Raw genomic sequence first — 19802 nt, forward strand, 5'->3', positions numbered from 1 at the left:
CTCCAATTTTCCCTGCGCTCACTCTCTCCCATTTCCCCCGTTGTCTCTCTCATTTTCCCCGTGCTTACTCTCTCTCATTTTCCCCGGGCTCTCTTTCCCTCCCATTCCGTGCACCGTGCTCTAAAAACGTGCTCACTTTGCAGGGGCGAGAGTCAGAGCACCGCCATTACCCTCAGTGCTCAAAAAAGGCTCAGAAAAAATGAAAGCTTGTGTTTCTCCCATTACGCTCCGGGCAACTAAGGGAATCCGAAAAAGCGATGTTAATTCTGTATGAGCATTTTCAGAGAGAGAGAGAGAGAGAGAGTCACCCCCCAAAAAATCTCGACACTGAACACGATTGTACAATTTCATGTCTGTCGGCTGAATGGGCAGGCCGAGTGATACGAGCATTTCACTAATTATCACAGCCCGTGGAGTCAGGGCCGCCGATAGACGTAGAAAGGGCGCCCACCATCCACTCATTCGATGTAGTGCTACCGGGGATTTTTTTGTGTGTGTCTGACTCTGGGTATAGACTTGATATACTCCTTTTGCTTTAATTTGGCCAAAAATTGCCATCTTTCCACCTCGGATGCAGAGATGTAGCAATTAATTAGCTCCAGAATACCACAAAAAATGTTATGGGGAAAAATTAAAGCTGTAGCAATGTCTCTTTTCGCGACTTTAGGTACCTTAAGACATTGTAGTGTCTTCTAATATGGCTACTTTAACTTCAGGCGTGGTGCTCTATTTCTGCTTTACTTTCTGGCGATTCCTGTGTACCTGTTGAAACTCTGCTCCTGGTGTGACTAAACTAACGTGCTGTTGCGTGTGTCTGTTGCAGAATGATTGGCAGTATTGCAGCACTGAAGGGTGGAACGACTTCAGGCAGAGCTACCAGGCAGTGCACGGCTGCCTGTCCCTGGTGGTGTGCGTCTTTGGCTCCATAGCGAACGTCATCAACATGGTGGTGCTGACACGGAAGTCCATGGTATCCCCGACCAACGCCATCCTGACCGGTCTGGCTGTCACGGATCTCCTGGTGATGGCGGAGTATATTCCCTACACGATGCACCAGTACGTGTGGAGCGGCAGACCTTTGACCTCCCGGTACGCCTGGGGTTGGACCGTCTTCGTACTCTTCCACGCGCATTTCACCCAGGTTTTCCACACCCTGTCCATCTGCCTGACGGTGATGCTGGCCGTGTGGAGGTACATCGCCATCGCCAACCCGCAAAACAACGCCACCTGGTGCTCCATGCAGAGGACCTTCATCGTCATCGTGGCCGCGTTCTTTGCCTCCGTCGTCTGCAACGTCCCTAACTATCTCAACATCACCATCTTCGAGAAGGAGCATAACGGACACACCCTCTACGTCATTGGTTTTAGCAGTATGGCGCTAGCGAACGGAGGCGTGCTTAAAAATATAAACTTCTGGATCTATGCGGTGATATTTAAGCTCTTGCCGTGCACCGCGCTTACCGTTTTATCCCTCGCGCTCATCAAGGAGCTCTTACGTGCAGCTCAGCGTCGCGCCAAGCTCATGAATTCCTCAGGGAGCGCCGCGAAGGCCGAGAGACAGGCAGACAGAGTGACGAAGATGCTTCTGGCCATCCTAGTGCTCTTCCTGGCCTCTGAGTTCCCCCAGGGCATCCTAGGCTTCCTCACTGCCATCCCAGACTCGGGGTTCCTTCCGTGTTACCTGAACCTCGGGGAGATCATGGACATGCTGGTGCTTTTCAACAGCGCCATCAACTTCCTCCTTTACTGCGTCATGAGCCAGCAGTTCAGAGACACGTTCAGCGAGCTCTTTAAGCCGTTCTGCGTCACGTTCAAGACCGTACGTACACAGAGGTTCCTGCCGAGGTGGAAGGCCGTACGAGGAACTGACCCAGGCACGGAAAGCAACAACACCTGCATCACGCACGTATGAGTGGCGAAAGTAATGCTTTACCCTGGGACCACCACTCTTGCCAGTCTCTCCCATAGGGTCGTAGTCTCGTGGGACAGGAGACTCCCTTAGCACCTCTTCCTTTCCGGTTTATTTTTGAGGAAGGAACGTGAATATTCCTCCATGTGCTTTTTTTTATTTGTGCTGCTAAAGGAAAAAATATACATAAAAGAACATAAATGAATACTTAGGTGTGAAAAGCAAAATAACAGAGCGTCCTGAAGTTTAACAGGGTAAATAAATCGCCAAGGGAGAGGTGTTACGGAGTCTCCCATGGCCACAGGAACAGGGGCCTTAGTGCTAGAGGCAGGACACTAGGGACGGATTTAAAAAAAAAATCCTTTTGGTGTTCGTGCGGCATGAGACTTGAAGACGTTGACCTCTAAAAAAAAAAAAAAAAAAAAAAAGGGTTGCCGCTTTGACCGCGTGATGATGATGATGATGACGATGATGAAGGTAGTAAAGGCACTGAACTGTAAATATATATAGAGAGAAAAATACCCAGTGACTTGAAAGATGTGTGAGAAGGATGAGGGTTGGGAAGGCATGGAAGTGTAAATAAATATATCCACCATAGAGAAAAATATAACTCGAAAAGAGAATGACACTATCGAGGAAGTTTAACTGTAGATACTTTTTTTTTAATGCAAGAAAGAAGGAACCCAAGGCCATGGAAAAGGAAAAACTGTCATAAATCAGGGTGAATATAAAGCCATCGAATTTATAACCAAAAATACTTGTCAAAAATTATCTCGAAAGGCGTCATAATAGAAAGAGATAACTGAATGCTTTAAACTGTAAATATATATATAATGAAAAAAAATAGAAACTTGAGTCTTATAGTAGCCTCCCTTACCTATTGTAGTATTTTGGAAGCTTACTTAGGTATATTTTCCTAGCCTAACTGTAGCTGATTATTTTCCCCAGTACGGTCGGTGCCCGCTGTCGTTAAGATAAATTGAGAAAGCTTTAAGGCGTGATTGAGAAAACTTTAAGACGTAAGAAAGCTTTAAGACGTGATTGAGAAAGCTTTAAGACGTAAGAAAGCTTTAAGACGTGACTGAGAAAACTTTAAGACGTGAGAAAGGTTTGCGACGATTGAGAAAGATTTAAGATGTGACTGAAAAAGCTTGAAGACCATTGAGAGAGGTTGAAGACTTTATTGAGAAAGCTTTAAGACATGCTAGAGAAAGCTGTAAGACGTGAGTAAGAATACTTTTAGACGTGAGTGGGAAACCTTTAAGACGTGAGTAAGAAAACTTTTAGACGTGAGTGAGGAAGCTTTAAGACTTTATTGAGAAAGCTTTAAAGACGTAATTGAGAAAGCTTTTAAGACGTGATGGAGAAAGCTTTAAGACATGATAGAGAAAGCTTTAAGACGTGATAGAGAAGGATTTAAGATGTGATAGAGAAAGCTTTAAGACGTGATAGAGAAAGCTGTAAGACAATGATAGAGAAAGCTTTAAGACGTGATAGAGAAAGCTTTAAGACGTGACTGACACTAACCAGACCTGTGAAGACGATTATTATTATCATTATTATTATTATTATTATTATTATTATTATTGCTTTAACCCCATCACTACGAGGGGATTTTCCTGAACTGAGCTAAATCGTCTGGCAGTAGAAGGGACAAAAAAAAGGAAGAAAAAGGAACATAAGAAAAAAGACAGCAGTAAAAGGAGCAATGGAAGACTTTTTTTCCTAATCCTTCACCACGAAAAATGTCCCCAAAACAAAACAGAAAAAGAAAAAAGAAAAAAAGAAAAAAAAAATCCCCTGACAATATTAAGAGTGGAAAAAAGGAAAGACCCCCCTCGTACTGAAGAGGTTAAAACTAGCTCTACCATACAACCAGACATATACAAAATGAAAAAATAAAAAATACTAAAAAAAAAGATTGAAGTGCTCTTAAGGTCAAAATTTTGGGATTAGCGATTTTGCAGACATTAATCCTCATGCATAAAGAACACAGTTTTTTTTTTATATATATAATACTTTGCATAAAAATTGGAAATGTGATTGTAGAATTTTGGAAAGTGTTTACGAGACGTAGTAAATATTCAAAACGCGCGCTCCTCCCGAGGCCCGTTTTCTATATACGTAAGGAAGAAAATGGAGATAGAAAATGACGTGTGTGTGTGTGTGTGTGTGTGTGTGTGTGTGTGTGTAATTTGTCAAACCTCTTCAGACCGGGAACGTATTTTTATACATTAATCTACCTTAATGAAGAAATCTAGCTTTAAAGAGGCTAATAAAGACTATATATATAAATGTCTTAGTTTAAAAAAAAAAAAAGGAAAAATGAAAAAATGAAAGCTATCTCCCAAGCTTTACAAAATCGCATGGTAGACTAAAATAAAAATAAAGTCCTTGGTGTGATGGGGTTAGTTATATAAATCTTGGGATGTATATCAGTGTCTACGAGGGACTGATGAATTTTTATATAGCTAAGATGTGGAGTATAGTTTATGATGTGTACAGAATAATATAGTTAACCTTAGCACATGTATAGAAACTGCTAAATTGACGATACTTAGCACATGTATAGAATCGCTAAACTGATGATACTTAGCACATGTATAGAATCGCTAAACTGATGATACTTAGCACATGTATAGAATCGCTAAACTGATGATACTTAGCACATGTATAGAAATCGCTAAACTGACGATATTTAGCAATGTATAAAAATCGTTAAACTGACGATATTTAGCATTGTATAGAAATCGCTAAACTGACGATATTTAGCAATGTATAGAAACCGCTAAACTGACGATATGTAGCACTGTACAGGAATCGCTATAGTGACGATACTTAGCACATGTATAGAAATCGCTAAACAGACGAACTTTAGCACATGTATAGAAACCGCTAAATGACGAACTTAGCACATGTATAGAAATCGCTAGACGGACGAACTAAGCAGTTTGTATAGAAAGCGCTAAACTAACACTGTAAAGTTGCTAGTTCGCCACAGTTATAAAAATTGATATAAATTAGATGTAACTTCGCTGGGTGGTAGTAGTAGCGTTGGTAGTGATGGTGTAGATGTAGTTAGTAGTGTAGTAGCGTTTGTAATGAATAAATAATACTAATATAAATAGCCTATACATATATATTTATGGATAGATGTTTAATAGATGGATGCCTCTATATATTTATGAATGTATATCAACATTCCTTCAATTCGGTGACGTTATATATATAGTTTTTTTTTTTTCCCTACTTCCAGGCGATTTTTTTTCAACTAAAAAAAAAAAAACTGGTACTCAAGAGGTTAATGAAGGCAGGGGTAAAGAAGCTTTCCAACACCTCTCCCGAGGCGATTTATTTTTGGATATGGGTGGTTGATATCCTTTTGTGTGTTACTTAGGCAGTGTATGGCGATATTGGAGAAATCTATGTGACACAGAAGAGGACAGGAAGGTGTAATAAGTAAAATAAATCGCTAAGGAAAAGATGTTAGGGAGCTTCATTATCTAGCCCACCTTCAGTCCAAAAAAAATCTGAGCTGAATAAAATCGTCTGGAGAGAGAGAGAGAGAGTAGGATACAAAATTTGCGTCATTGGGTTGAAGGGATTACAGGTAGATAGCCTATATTTGTACCCGACTCCACCTGATGCTCACGATGTTACAAAAGCCGAGCCGATGTAGTGTCCTTTGTAACCTTCCCCTTTTTGTAACCTTACCACTTTTTGTAACTTCTTTGTACCTCTTTTTCCTACTAATTTCCTATGTAACTCTTCATGTAATACCTCTGTTCTAGCTTCTGCAATGAATTTTGGACCTATGTAATATTCTCTGTAACCTTCCCTCTCCCATTTTGTAACCTTACCTCTTTTTGTAACCTCTTTGTACTTTTCCATACTAATTTCCTATGTAACTCTTCATGTAATTCCTCTGTTCTATCTTCTGTAATGAATTTAGGACCTATGTAATGTCCTTTGTAACCTTCCCTTTTGTAACCTCTTTGTACTTTTCCCTACTAATTTCTTCTGTAACTTTTCATGTAATTTCTTTGTAATATCTACTGTGATGAATTTGGGACTGTATTTTAGACAAGCCTATGTAGTGTTATTTGTAACCTTTTCCTCTTTTGTAACCTTTTGTACTTTTTTCACTTTCTTTTGTAACTCTGTAACTTTAAACACTTACATACTTATTTCTACTTCATAACAGGAGTCAGTGTAATATTCTGTAACCATTCCTTTGTAACATTTGTATCCAACCACTCCTTTCTGTAACATATGAACTTTTTGTAATTCTGTAATGATCTGTGTAATGGATTTGGGGCGTAATGATACAGGATGATGTAATGTTCACTGTATTTTTGGACTGTAACCTTCTGTAATTTGACTCGTTTTGTAATTCTTCTTGTAATTTCTCCTGTAATGGATTTGGGGCCCTGGTTATGTATTCCTAAAAAGTCAAAGCCATGTAACGTTATACAGAACTTCATTTTGTAACTCTTTTGTAGCATTCTGTATCTTTTCTTCTTTGTAACTCTTGTAATTCTTCCTGTAATGTATACCTGAGACTTGCTAAATTACTCTTACTTAATCAACTTCTTTGTAATATTAGCAGTAACCCATTTTGTAACCGTGTGTATTGTTTTGTAACTTCTTCGCTATTTTCTTCTGTAATATCTCCTATAATAGGTCTGAAACCAAGGAAGTCTAACAAAAAATCTCACAAAATCAAAGCCTATGTAACGATTTATGTATCCTCCCTTCTGTATTCCTTTGTATCTTTTCTGTCTCTCTTCTTTGTAATTCCTCTATGTTTTGTAATTTCTCTATCCTACCTTCTGTAATGTAGTTGGGATTTACATGAGTACACCAATTAGTCTTTGTAACCTCTGTAATCCAGCTGTAATCTCTATGTAACTTCTTTTATTATGTACTTCTGCGTTTTCTTTACTAATTCAAAGTAAGATCTGCTTTGAATAAATTTTGTAACCTTATTTATTTAGTCTGATAATTTATAGTCTCTTTATTAATCGCTTCAGCCTGTGGATTTGTACTCTGGGATTTCAGGCGGATTTATTTCAGTATCAGCGATTTTTCTAACTAATTAGGTCAGATTACAGCCTTCAGTAAATCCATCCCTACTAGACAGTCTAAGTTAAACAGAAGAAACTCGAAAAAATAACAATTAAAAAATATATATATATAAATAAAAATGTTCTCTGTCTAAAGGCATTAATTTTCAAGCTAAAAATTACCTTTCATTTTTCCTGATTATATTTTTTCGTCCCTGGTCCACGCTGACGGATTATTTTATTTCATTCATGCCCAATACGGACGATTTCCTTCAGCCTAGGGGGATTTATCTATGGGGAGGGGATTAAATCAGTCCTTCGTTAATCCCCTCACTCCACAGGTCTCGCCTACGCTGAATAAAATCGCCCGGAGAGAGCAGTACTTAGATGAAAAATCGCGTCAAAATCCTAATAGGGATTAAGGTGATTTTTATTCATTCATTATTTCAGGTTTGATGAGGGAGTTACACCAACGTTGAAAGTATGTCTGTCTGTCTATCTGTCTGCCTATCTGCCTGTCTGTCTATTTATCTATCTGTCTGTCTGTCTGTCTTTTTCTGCAACAACTATTTTTGCCCCACTTGGACCCTCTTCAGTCCTATTTTCGATGACCTTCCTCCTCCCAATCATGTGTTTACCATTAGTGTCTGTCTGTGTGTGTGTGCTCGCAAGTGTGTTTAGGAAGGATCGAACCTGGAGCAATGCGGACAAGGATGGAGAGCTGTTGAACTGAGTATATGTTTGAAGAGAAGATTGGTGATGATGATGATGGTGGTGGTGGTGATGGTGATGATGGTGGTGGTGGTGGTGGTGGTGGTGGTGATGATGATGATGATGTTGATGATGGTGGTGGTAGTAATGATGATGATGATGTGTGACCCGGAATGTGTTTGTTTTTGTTGTTGTTGATGGATTGTTTCCCCTCTGAGATGGTTTTGGTCTTGCTGTTCTTATACTTCACACACACACACACACACACACACACACACACACACACACACACACACACACACACACACACACACACACACACACACACACACACACACACACACACACACACACACACACACACACACACACGCCAGCCCTCCCCCTTAGGCATATCTTCCCTTTAATCTTATCAAATTTCCTCAAGCATAAGAGAGATACACAGGTTATCTTATCCCATGTACCCCCCTCCCCCCACCACCCCCTTTTCTCCTCCACCCTCTCCACTTCCCTCCATCTTCTCCTTCTTCCCTCCTCTCCTTCTCCGTCCACCTCTCTTCATCTTCCTCCCTTTTCTTTCCATCTAATCTTCATTTCCCTCCCTCCATCTCCACTTCCTTCCCTCCTTTCTTTTCCCTCCTTTTTGCCTTCCTTTCCCCCCCTCACCTTCCCCTTTTCTTCCAACCTTCTCCACTTCCTTCCACCTCCTCTCTACTTTCCTCCTTCCTCCTGTTCCTTCTTCTTCCCCTCTCTCGTTTTTTCCTCTCCTTCACCTTCATTCTTCCCCTCTCCCTCCACCACGTACTCTCTTCTGTTCCCCTCTTCTCTCCCATCTCCTCGCTTCTCCTCCCCCCCGCCTCTCACCGTTTCTCCTCTCCACCCCTTCCAATTCCCTCTTCCCTTTGATCTCCCTTTCCTCTCTCGGTAGTCCTGGTGATGTATTGGTTAGCATATCCAGGGCATCACTGAAAGAACGCGAGTTTGATTGGTTGACTCACTGTGGTTTTCCTGTGTCCCAGTTCATCCTGTTTTTAAGAAGACTGATTTACACAGCCACTCATTTAGTCTTTAACCCATTCAGTACGATGACGTCTTTGTTTTATTCTTGCTGGCTTCAGACGATTTTGAGGCTAGGAAAGACCTCTCGTAGTGAAGGGGTTAATTAAGCTGCATCTCACCTGGTCCTTAGGTGGGAAGAGAGTCTGGATGATGGTGATGATGATGATGATGATAATGATGATGATGATGATAATGAAGAGGAGGAGGAGGAGACGGAGGAGGAGAAGAAAGAAGTAGAGGAGGAGGAAGAAGAGGAGGAGGACTGGATGCATCTAACCACTCCACTTCATAAGGTCTTCCCAGAGGCGAATAAAATCGTCTGAAATGAGCAAGACGATTTAAATATGGCGTCCTTGGTCTGAATAGCTTGAAAAATATACCTACATTATTATTTTTCTGTGTCTGGTACTGATACGGACGGATATTGATGAGAAATATCCGTAATGCTGAGGAATATCTGTAAGTGGTCGGGTAATACTTGCTTTTGATGGTAACGTGAGGGGGAGAGCTTTAGGTAACGACGGTAAGGGCTGGAGTAACGGAGAGGAGTTTGTGGTGGGGGTGGAGAGTGGTGGGGATGGCGGTGGAGAGGTGTAGGTCGGTGGTGGTGGTGGTGGAGGTGAATTTTTGGTGATGGGGGTGAAGTTGAGTTTATTGGTGATTGTGGTGGTGGTGAGCGTTTGTGGGGTTATAGCGATGGTGAAGTGTTGGGGATGGTGATGGAGAGGTGTGGGACTGGTGGAGAGAGTTTGTCGGTGATGACTGTGGGTAGAATGGAGGAGAGTGGTGATGAGTGTTGGTGATGAAAGAGTTGCGAATTGATGGAAGTAGGTTGTTAATTTCTTCCATTTTTGTTTATTTTCTCCCATTCTCATGTATTTTATATTCTGGACCCTGCTGTACCCTACCTTGCTGTGGGAAAGGAGGTCCGGATGATGATGATGATGATGATGATGGTGGTGGTGGTGGTGGTTGTGGGTAGAATAAGGGAGCTTGGTTGTCAAATTGGAAGTGCTTATCGAGAGAAATTTGTGGTTGATGTGCAGTTTGGAGTTGTGGTTGTTAAGTTGTGGTTGCTGGGAAGGGGATGTGGTTCGCTGGGGGAGTTGTGGTTGTATGGATGTTGTAGGGGAAATGTGGTGGGGTTTTGGTTGTAGTGGTAATTGTGGTGGTGTGATGAGAACTCCTTGTGGTGGTTGTGGATGTGGACAATGAAGACGATTTTTTTTTTTTTTCACAGAAACTAATGAAGCTTGAGGTGCTAAAAATGTGGTAAGAGTCCTTGTAAATGTGGTAGTTGTGGTAGGTGGTGGTGTGGTAGTTGTGGTAGGTGGTAGTTGTGGTAGTTATGGTGGTGATGAAGATGATACATGCTGATAAACACTAATGCAACTTGAAGTACTAAAGATTGCTAAGTGTGATGGTGGCTGTGGTAAGTGTGATGATAAGTGTGGTGGTGGTGGTGGTGGTGTGGTAGTCGTGGTGGTGGTGGTGGGAGGGTGGTCGTCCCCTGTAGAGCCCGAGGAAGGACGCCTAGCCTCTTCCCCCTACCCACCACCACGACTAGGAATAACAAATAAATAAAATCCTGCCCAGAACGTGTTTTTCATTCATCCCAAAATGTAAATAAAAAAATAAATTATGAATAGAAAAATGGGGGGAGGGAGAACGTAAATTAAATCAGAGTAAAAAGCAAGACAAAAACATATTAAGGATTTTCATCATTATCATCATCATCATCATTTCTCTCCCTCGTCATTTACTTAACATCTTCAATTTCCATAACTCGCTCATTAGCACAGCCCATTCACCATCTCGGTCTTCCACTCCATCTCTCTCTCTCTCTCTCTCTCTCTCACACACACAGTAGTAGTAGTGGTAGTAGTAGTAGTAGTAGTTCCAGGTTGATATGACGTTACCCATCTAGAGCCCACCATCCTCCTTTCGCTGGGTAGGGAGTTGTGAGACGCCCATATAACCGGGCAGTTCCACCTCCCGGTTAAATTGGTGCCACCTCGTGAAGGCGCCCCTCCCCAGCACCACTCATACCGTCCCTTTTCACTCTCCCATTTACATTCATTCTGTCTTTGTGATGCTGATTAGTAGAAGACAGGAAAGAATAGGCATCATCTTCAGTAAACCTTATCTTTTAATCAGTACAAATAGATTATGTTAACAGTAACGAGTATCACAGTACATAGCATTTAGAACATTTAGTAGCCTATCAGGGAATGTCTGCATGAACAATAACAACAGAGAAGTTCACGTTCAGAGGATTTCCTATTACGTATAAGCTGCTCAGATTCAAGCGAAGAAAGAACGATATCATAATAAGAAACAGACGAAAGAATTCTCCATGATAATAAGGACGGTACGTAGCAAGCGAAGTCTGATGAATGTTAGACAGACAGATTGATAGATGTAGATGGATAGATAGCATGCACTGTAGTAAACTTTGAAAAACTGAATTATATATTTATTATACACACTGGCTTTCTTTTTGTACTTTGAAACGTATAAAATTCTTAAAAATGAGAACTAGATATTTTTCAGAAATCCTTGGACGGTGCATTTTCCTTAATATCTGCCTATAGACACTTTTGGGTTGGAAAAACACTAAATAGACAAAATATAATGTATACAGAACATCGTAACGCATCTCTTACGAATATAGTGTGACATTCAGCGTGATTGAGCGAGGGCACATAACGAAATTTTACGCACAAACCCTTAACGTTACCTCACCCCACATCACTTCCTCCTCGACACCCCACATCACTTCCTCCCTGACACCCCACATCCGGCCAATATGCAGTCCTTCTCCCTCCCCGCCATTTCCACTCTGCGCAGGAGGACTCAACGCCTCCAAACTCTCGCTGTGATTTTTTGCAAGAATTTATGGATTGAGGTCATCTTGAATTCTCGAGATTTTGCCTTGATTTTTGCGAGAATTAATGGATCAGAATCATCTCTAATTCTCAATATTTTACCATGGTTTTGTGAGAATTTATGGATCTGATTCATCTTGAAATTCACGGCAGAGCTTCCACCCAACACGAGGCCAGTACCAAACCGACCGAGCCACCAGATTTCCGTGTCTACAGCTCCTCGATCACCACACTGCTGCCGTGTCGCCCGGGAAAGGTCCAGAGTCTTCCCGCCGAGTCGCAAGAATCCTCACTTTGAACACTCGGGGTGGGGGAGGAGACGATGGGGGCGCGTGTGATGTGCTCTGGCCCTTCCCACCTGTAGTGTTCCTCATCCGTTTGCTGGATTGGAATCTCGTAAATGCGCCCCGTTTCGCGCTTCCGCCCCGTTTCGTGTTTCAGTCCCGTCTCGTGGTTCCGTTCCGTTCCGTGGTTCAGTCCCGTCTCGTGGTTCAGTCCCGTCTCGTGGTTCAGTCCCGTTTCGTGGTTCAGTCCTGTTTCGTGGTTCAATTCCGTCTTGTGGTTCATTCCCGTCTCGTGGTTCATTCCCGTTTCGTTCTGGGGTTCCATCACGTTCCTCGGTCCCATTTCGTGTCCTGGCGCCGTGCAGTACCCGTGCATCGTGCTCTGTCCGTACCCCATCCCGTTCTCCAGCCCCGGGGTGCTGACGTGGCACTGAGGGAGGGCGCCGGGTGCCTCCGCCTCCACCGTCATCGGCACAATTCTCTCATTCATCGGAGGACACGTGACCTGTTGAATTTAAAATATGAAATCAAAATTCTAATATCTTTTTCCAGGCGTCTCTTTTCTGTGATGCAATAATGGGTAATGGAATAATGCATGTTTTTTGTATTTTATTTCAAAATATTAACCCTTTAACCACGAGTTTTCTCCTAAGCTGAATAAAAGAGAGAGAGAGAGAGAGAGAGAGGCAGGGAGGGAGGGAAGAAAAATCCAAATACTTCACCCCTATAAATTTTCAGAATAACCAGATTTCCACACCTTCTTCGGTGCGCTCACGGTCAGCACTCCATCAGCCGACATGACGGAGGAGGCGGCGTCCACATCCACCTCTCCAGGCACCACAAAGCGACGCTGGAATTTCTTTTGGCCGCTGGAACTGGGGTGGGTGTGCTCCACGCGCCCCTCCACCTCCACCTCCCTCGGACTCAGGAACCTCACACACACCTCACCGCCGTCCAGGAAGTCTTGCACGTCCACCACGAACTGGGAAACAATTATTCTTTTTAAGGTTCAGTATCATCATCATCATCATCATCATCATCATCCACACCTCTACCTCCACGTAAGGTTGGGGTGAGGAGAGGTCAGCAAGGAAACATTTGATAGACTTAGAACTAACAAACGTCTATTGGTTTTATCCTCGCACTCTCACAAACTACGAGAGCGAAAAACCACTCCTCAGCTGAGTAAAATCGTTCAAAAAAGAAAAAAGTGTAATATATGGTGTTTCAGATTTTTCACGAAACGAATCGATTATGTTCCGCAGACCTCACGATATCCAACTTTGCCTCCGTCGCAAAAGCCTATCGTGGTGTAGTTTGTAAGTAAAATATTCCCTGTACCCAAATGTCACTAAAATTCATCCAAACTGACAAATCATGTACTTTAGTGATCTCAGTGAAAGGAGTATTGAGATAGTTGTTAATGATTCTGCCACGTAGGATATGCCGCAGCTAATTATGATTGAAAGAAGTTGGCCTGAAAAAAAGTTACTGCAAATCATCGATGGCTATTAAAAAGTAAAAAAGTCTGTCTTAAATCAGTCAGTGGACAACAAGACGCTTCCCTGCCTCACCTTGAAATTATGGTCATCCTCAGACGACCTCACGGCCTGGTTCTCCTGCCGTAGGTCGTTGGCTCTGAGGGTCCTGTAGCGGGTCAGGGGGTCAGCGGGAGGGGTCAGGTCACAGCACTTGGCCACCACCTCCCTCACCGCCTCGTGGAAGTCTTGCCATGAATCCTTGAAGAACGGGTCGCTGAAGAAGGCGCCCAGCTTAGGAATCGGCAGTGCTGGCTGTGAGGAAATGAGGATAAAGATCAAGTTAATATAATGTCATGGCGTCTTTCTGTAGTTTATTCTTGTTATCTACAGCTAATTTTATTGAATCTATAGACACATGACTCGTGCTGGTGGAGTTGTCCCGATTTCTATTATCCATTTCTATATGATGCATTTTTTTTAGGTTAATGTCTTGGAAGGAACAGTTTTGCGGGCTCATGGCCTTTGGTTCCTTCTTCCTCATATTAAAAAAAAAAAAGTATAATCGGGGAAAATGCTTGTTAGATTAACTAAAATCACTGTCAAGAAAAATATCACAACTATACTCTTTTCACTTTAACTTGGCCTAAATTTGTCATCTTCCCGTTTTGGTTGAGGAGTTGTAACGATAGATTAGCATTAACAATTGATGCAAGTCACGAAGAAGTGGTATGAAAGGGATGCAAAGCCATAGCATAGTCTGTTTCTTTCACTGAGCTGCGTGACGTAAACGGCAACGGAGCGTAATTCTGGGCCAGGTTAAGGTGAACAGACTGTATACACTCTCTTACCACAAGCGCTCCCTTGGCCAGTTGCTCGTCCACCCTCTGCCTCATCTTAGACCTCATAAAAGACTCCAGTGAATTCTTGGCCTTGCGGTGGGGGGAGGGGCTGGGGGGGCTACTTGGCTGCCTCTGGTGGTGGGCACGGGGAGGCGGGGGAAGGGGGGAAGATGGGGAGTTTGTGGGGAGGGGAGAGACTGGGGAGAGGGGTGAAGCGGGAGAAAGGACGGGGGACACTGGGAGAGAGAAGGGTGATGTTGGAGAGAGGGGTGAAGGGAGAGGAGAGATTGTGGGAGAGAGGGGTGAGGGGAGGGGACAGACTAGGGAAGGGAGGGGTGAGACTTGGGGAGAGAGGGGAGATGCTGGGGAGGAGAGAGAGGAGACAGAGGAGGAAGCTGATGAGGCAGGGGAGGAAAGAGGGGAAGCCGGAGCGAAAAATGGCGAAGTTGGGGAAGATAGTGGCGGTACAGGGGAGAAGAGGGGCGAGGAAAGGGTACACTGGGGTGAGACAGGGTGATGGAGGGGAGAGGCAGGGTGGGGGAGGGGTGAGGCCGGGGAGGGGAGAGGTGGGGAGAGGGGAGAGAGCTTGAGACATGGTGGGGTGGATGTCGGTACATTATCACTGCTAGTCCCTTCAATCTTGATGGGAATTATCGTCTGGTTAGTTTGTGCGTCCTTCCTTCCCTGGAAAAGATGAAAAAAAAAAAAAATGAATACGTATCACATTTCGACCATTACATTCTAAATATTAATACTTCATGTTATGTATAAAATATGCAGCTTTTTTTTTTTTTCGATATAAAATCAACTAAGACTCTATATACATGGTAGGTGAATAGTTTGTTTTTTTTTTTTTTTTTTTTTTTTTTGCGACCGTCAATTGCACATCTACTTCGACACAGCAATGATTTTGGGAGACCTGTGCCCATCGTCCCATCCCAGTCATTATCCCATCCTTCATGCCCCCTTAAAGATGGGGTAAGGTCGATTATACCCACAAACCAAAATTGTGATTATCGTGGACAACAATTTTGGCCCGACTTGGACACGCTTCAGAATGAGGGTGTAAATCAAGGCACTGTTCCAACTCACCGTCCTAGGAGCTGTGACGGTGAGGACGCCATCAGAGGACATGACGGCGATGAGACCCTCCATGCTGACGTCACTTGGCAGACGGAACTTGCGGGCGAAGCTGTTCATGGACATCCCGAAGTCTATGTTGGCGATGTCCCTGCAGCCCTCGACCACCACCTCCCTCTCCCCCACCAGCCGCACCCTCACCACGCCATTCGCAAATTCGTGCACGTCCATCACGATCTGTGGGGATACGAGAAAGTCTTTGAAATAATGGAGAAAGTTTGAATGATTATGAAGAGCGAGGATAGGAAAAGAAAGTTTGAACAAATATAAATAGCGAGGATGTGAGAGGAAAGTTTTAAATAATTATGATTAACAGTGATTCATATAAATTCCAAGTCCCGTTTCTCATCAATATAAACCAATTTATTTTGATGCCAACCACTTTATTTTCGTTCCTGCCACACCAGACGATTTTTCTCAGCTTTAGTAGGACCTCTCAATATAGGTAACACTGTAGAGGGCAGGAATTTTCTTCAGTTGACAAATTTTCGCCTGGTGAGAGTCAAAATAAAATACATAAGTCTCTGCCCTGGAAATCGTTCATCAAAATTACTTAGAAATCTGGTGGAATTCTGGTTTTCTGACTTACCTTATGGCTGGTGTTGTCGGAGCTGAGGGAGAGAGCCTGGTCCTCCTCCTTCAGGTTGTGGGGTCTCAGCTGCCGGTAGCGACGCAGGTGGGTGTCCAGACGCTGCTTCATGTCCTTGTGCCTCTCAGTCAGGAAGCCACTCTTGCCACATCGCTCGGGAAATAGGTTAGTCTCTCCCCATCGTTCCAGAATCCGTCGCACCGCCTCGTCAAACAGGGCAATGGCGCTCTCGAAGAAGGAGTCCTGAAGGAAGAGTCCCCTGCGGCAGATGGGCAGTGTGAAGTCCAAGAGGTCGCTGCTGGGCTTCTGGAATGGGTTCAGCCTTGCAGTGGAGAGGAAGATCCTGGGAAACTGCGCCATGGTGTCTGAGATAGGGGCCATTATGTTTCTGTGGCTGAATTTGTCTAAGAAGGAGAAAATTGACAAGGAGGTGGAGGTGTGAAGTGAAGGAGTGTAGTTTGTCGTGGGGGGGAGATTCGTCGCTGAGTAGGGACAGAAATACGTGGAGGATCGAGTGTCAGGGTATAGATAGAATGGTGATGCTTGTGTTTATGTGGAAGATGAGATTTAACGAGGTGTTGAAGATGGGTGTCTGGGGATTCTTTGAAGAGGCCTTTTAAGTCTGCCTTCCTTGCCCCTGTTACGTGGGAATAAGGGTCGTTGCTGAGTAGAGATAGAAAGGACCCTAGGTAGACAGATGTGTGTGTGTGTGTGTGTGTGTGGAGGCTAGGAGTGGCCTGTGGTGTGGCAGGTGAGGTACTGTCTGTGGTGGTGTGATGGTGCGCTATTTACACGTCCTTCCTCCCTCGCACCCACACTCACACTAAGCCATGACGTAACAGGGGCGTCACGAGGGTATTTTCGGAGCGGTGAGTCTACCCACGAAGGTTCTGGCTTGGCACACTGACTCACCACCCCTGGCACCTTCACCAGCACGTGGTTGTGTTGTGAAGTTGTTAGCCGTAAGTTGATGTTTCTCGTGGATAACCTAATGTCATCCTTGTCGCTATGCAGTTATTGGCGGACGTATGAAAGCATTAACAGAAAATTTTGAAGACTCTGATGTAAAAATTAAAACGATAGGGACAGTCACTCTAATTTTAAGCATGATAGATTCAGTCGCTCAGTAGATTATCATTACCCTTCCTGCCTGAACATTCTGAATATTTTATCCATATATTTTCCATCTGAGCATTTTGGAGCAGTGCACGAATTTCTCCAGCGACTTATGTGTGTGTGTGTGTGTCAGCTATTTTTATCAGTATAGGATAAAGGTGGAAGGTTATACAACACATCAAATATTTCCTTTAAACATAAACACAAACAACATTGCACTAAACATGAAGTCATCTCTATATATTTTGATGGCCAAGAATACTAGCTCAAATAATATTCTTTCCAGTTTTATCCGAGAATTATTTACAACTTCTGAAATATAACAAATCTCAGGACAAAGTAATGCGTGCCTCGGTTGACTCTGCCTTTCCTAGTTACATTCACCCAACCTCTACCACTTTCACTCCAACCTGGCCAAAAATTGACCTCCCTCCGTCTTGAAAGCAGTGGATTAGCATTATGATATGATACTAGTCATGAAGAAGTGCTATGCGAAGGACGTAAAGCTGTAGTATTTTCTTCTGCTTTCGTGCTATGTGAAAGTAACCGCAAAAGAACGAAAAATTGGGCCAAGTCAGTGTAAAAAGAGTATAGTGAAGTGTGTGTGTGTGTGTGTGTGTGTGTGTGTGTGTGTGTGTGTGTGTGTGTGTGTGTGTGTGTGTGTGTGTGTGTGTGTGTGTAACGTATAGAGAAAAACGCAAAGACGGAGAAAGTACACATCCTATTTTTTTTTTTTTTTTTTTCACGTGAACACATGGGAAGGAAGGTACCCCCACCAGAATAAGCTTCGTGGCGTGGATGTACTCTCTCTCTTTCTCTGATAAAGTTAATATAAAGTTTTTGTTGCATCAGCCCACTGCGTGTCTGCCATTGTCTTGTGTGTATGGGGGCGGTGCGGGAAAGTTGTCTTGTTGCTGGGTTAGTTTGGGGGACCTGGGGACGTGTGGTGTATTGTGGTGTGGTGTGGTGTGGTGTGGTGTGGTGTGGTGTGGTGTGTCGTGTTGTGTTGTGTTGTCATGTCTTATCTTGTTTTGTGGTAGGACGGCGTGGTGTGGTGTGGTGTTGTGTGGTGTGGTGTATTGTTTTGTAGTAACTTTGTAGGACAGCGTGACGTGGGGGGAGGCGCGGTGTGGTGTGGTGTGGTGTCCTGTCGTATAGTGCGTTGTGGCGTGATGTGGTATGGTGTGTTGTGGTGTGACGTAGTGTGGTGTGGTATCGTGTGTTGTGGTGTGGTGTGTTGTGGTATGGTGAGGTGTGGTGTGGTGTGGTGTGGAAACTTGAGTAGGAGATTCTTACTTTTGGTAGCATAGAACATCCCCTAACATCCCTTCCTGTGCGATTTATTTCTCCTAGCACATCTCAGCATTCTTTCGTATGTTATTTATATCGCTTCATATTAGTACAGTGTGCATCGGCGCCATTCAAGAGGACATTAAGGTAGAACAGGCAAAAATGAATCAATAAGGAAGAGATGTTAGGAAACCATTTAAAGCACCGGTCAGAAATAGAAGGGATAGTGAGGAGGATAGGGTGACTGTCTGGTTATACACACGTCCCTCAACACCCTCCCTTTTTTTATTCAAGAAAGAAGGAACCAAAGGCTGTAGGGAGGATGGTGTGCTAGTGAAGAGAAATTTTAGCATAAAGTCTACGGGTCCTACAGTTGAACCCAGGTCACCACGAAGAAGACCGAACTAAGAAAGAGATCGATAAGGAGGCGGACCCCAGTTTCTTACCTGCTTATCGGGACACCTGAAAAAGAATAATAAGGTGTAAATAAGGTGTAATCTCTCGACCTTATTTGTGCTTGCGTTGTGGTAGGTGGGACGCTGACAAACCATTTTCTGTCCTTCTGGGTGTATTAAAATCGAGTGTCGTAATTTAAGGGCCGCTCTGCTCTTAGTTTTGGTAGTGTGTGTGTGTGTGTGTGTGTGTGTGAAGGTAGAGTGTTCATTTGTGTGTGTGTGAAGGTAGAGTGTTCAGTTGTGTGTGTGTGAAGGTAGAGTGTTCATTTGTGTGTGTGTGAAGGTAGAGTGTTCATTTGTGTGTGTGTGAAGGTAGAGTGTTCATTTGTGTGTGTGTGAAGGTAGAGTGTTCATTTGTGTGTGTGTGAAGGTAGAGTGTTCATTTGTGTGTGTGTGAAGGTAGAGTGTTCATTTGTGTGTGTGTGTGTGTGTGTGTGTGTGTGTGTGTGTGTGTGTGTGTGCGTGTATGTGTGTGTGTTTCCATAACCCCTTCACTACGAGATCACTAAACCTCCAAAAAAAAAACTTCAAATTATGGTAAAAATAAAACATATCTATCTATCTATCTATCTATTGCCAGACGCCTCAGTCCCGTTTGGGGTGGCCACAAACAAATCGCCTCCAAGTCGCCCTGTCCCCCGCCATTTCACTGCCCTGCTCCCGACTCACACCCCCCTCTCTCATATCACCACATTAAAAAGATTAACAAAGACTTTAGCCCAATTAAGACGAATAATTTCCCTAAAATGTATTATAAAATCATCTAGGCTTCATACAAAAAATAATAATAATAAAACGAAAATACCGTCATCGTAGTGAAGTGGTTGATAATTACTGTGGGGGAACGAGATTTGTTTGTGCTTTGAAAATATTGAATGATTATTAGTGAGGAGCATAAGAGAGAGACTAGGTAAGCTGCAGTCTCGAGGGGAAACGCGAGGAATATTTAGTTTAATGGGAGAAAATAGATAGATA

The 19802-nt window shown here is 43.3% G+C and overlaps 2 protein-coding genes across 2 annotated transcripts in view; one reads left to right on the forward strand and one right to left on the reverse strand.

Annotated features, from left to right (window-relative positions):
- LOC145392799 (G-protein coupled receptor dmsr-1-like) overlaps nucleotides 1–1912 on the forward strand; it is a 31482-nt gene extending 29570 nt beyond the window's left edge. Inside the window, exons 3-4 of the mRNA XM_080267086.1 lie at nucleotides 144–268; nucleotides 824–1912. Coding sequence (XP_080123212.1) covers nucleotides 144–268; nucleotides 824–1912 — 1214 coding nt within the window. The remainder of the gene's footprint in view (nucleotides 1–143; nucleotides 269–823) is intronic.
- A 9714-nt stretch (nucleotides 1913–11626) lies between these two features.
- LOC145392906 (uncharacterized) lies at nucleotides 11627–16711 on the reverse strand. Its single transcript, XM_080267194.1, has 6 exons — nucleotides 15967–16711; nucleotides 15330–15554; nucleotides 14247–14921; nucleotides 13492–13710; nucleotides 12675–12899; nucleotides 11627–12422 (listed from the first exon to the last, which is right to left on the reverse strand). The coding sequence occupies exons 1-6, from the start codon at nucleotides 16345–16347 to the stop codon at nucleotides 11844–11846; spliced, it is 2304 nt and encodes a 767-aa protein (XP_080123320.1). The 5' UTR covers nucleotides 16348–16711; the 3' UTR covers nucleotides 11627–11843.
- Nucleotides 16712–19802: the final 3091 nt, after the last annotated feature.

This window comes from Coenobita brevimanus, chromosome 23 (genome assembly GCF_032717465.1).
Source record: "Coenobita brevimanus isolate Jiangsu-jjx chromosome 23, ASM3271746v2, whole genome shotgun sequence".
Classification (NCBI taxonomy): Eukaryota; Metazoa; Arthropoda; class Malacostraca; order Decapoda; family Coenobitidae; genus Coenobita; species Coenobita brevimanus.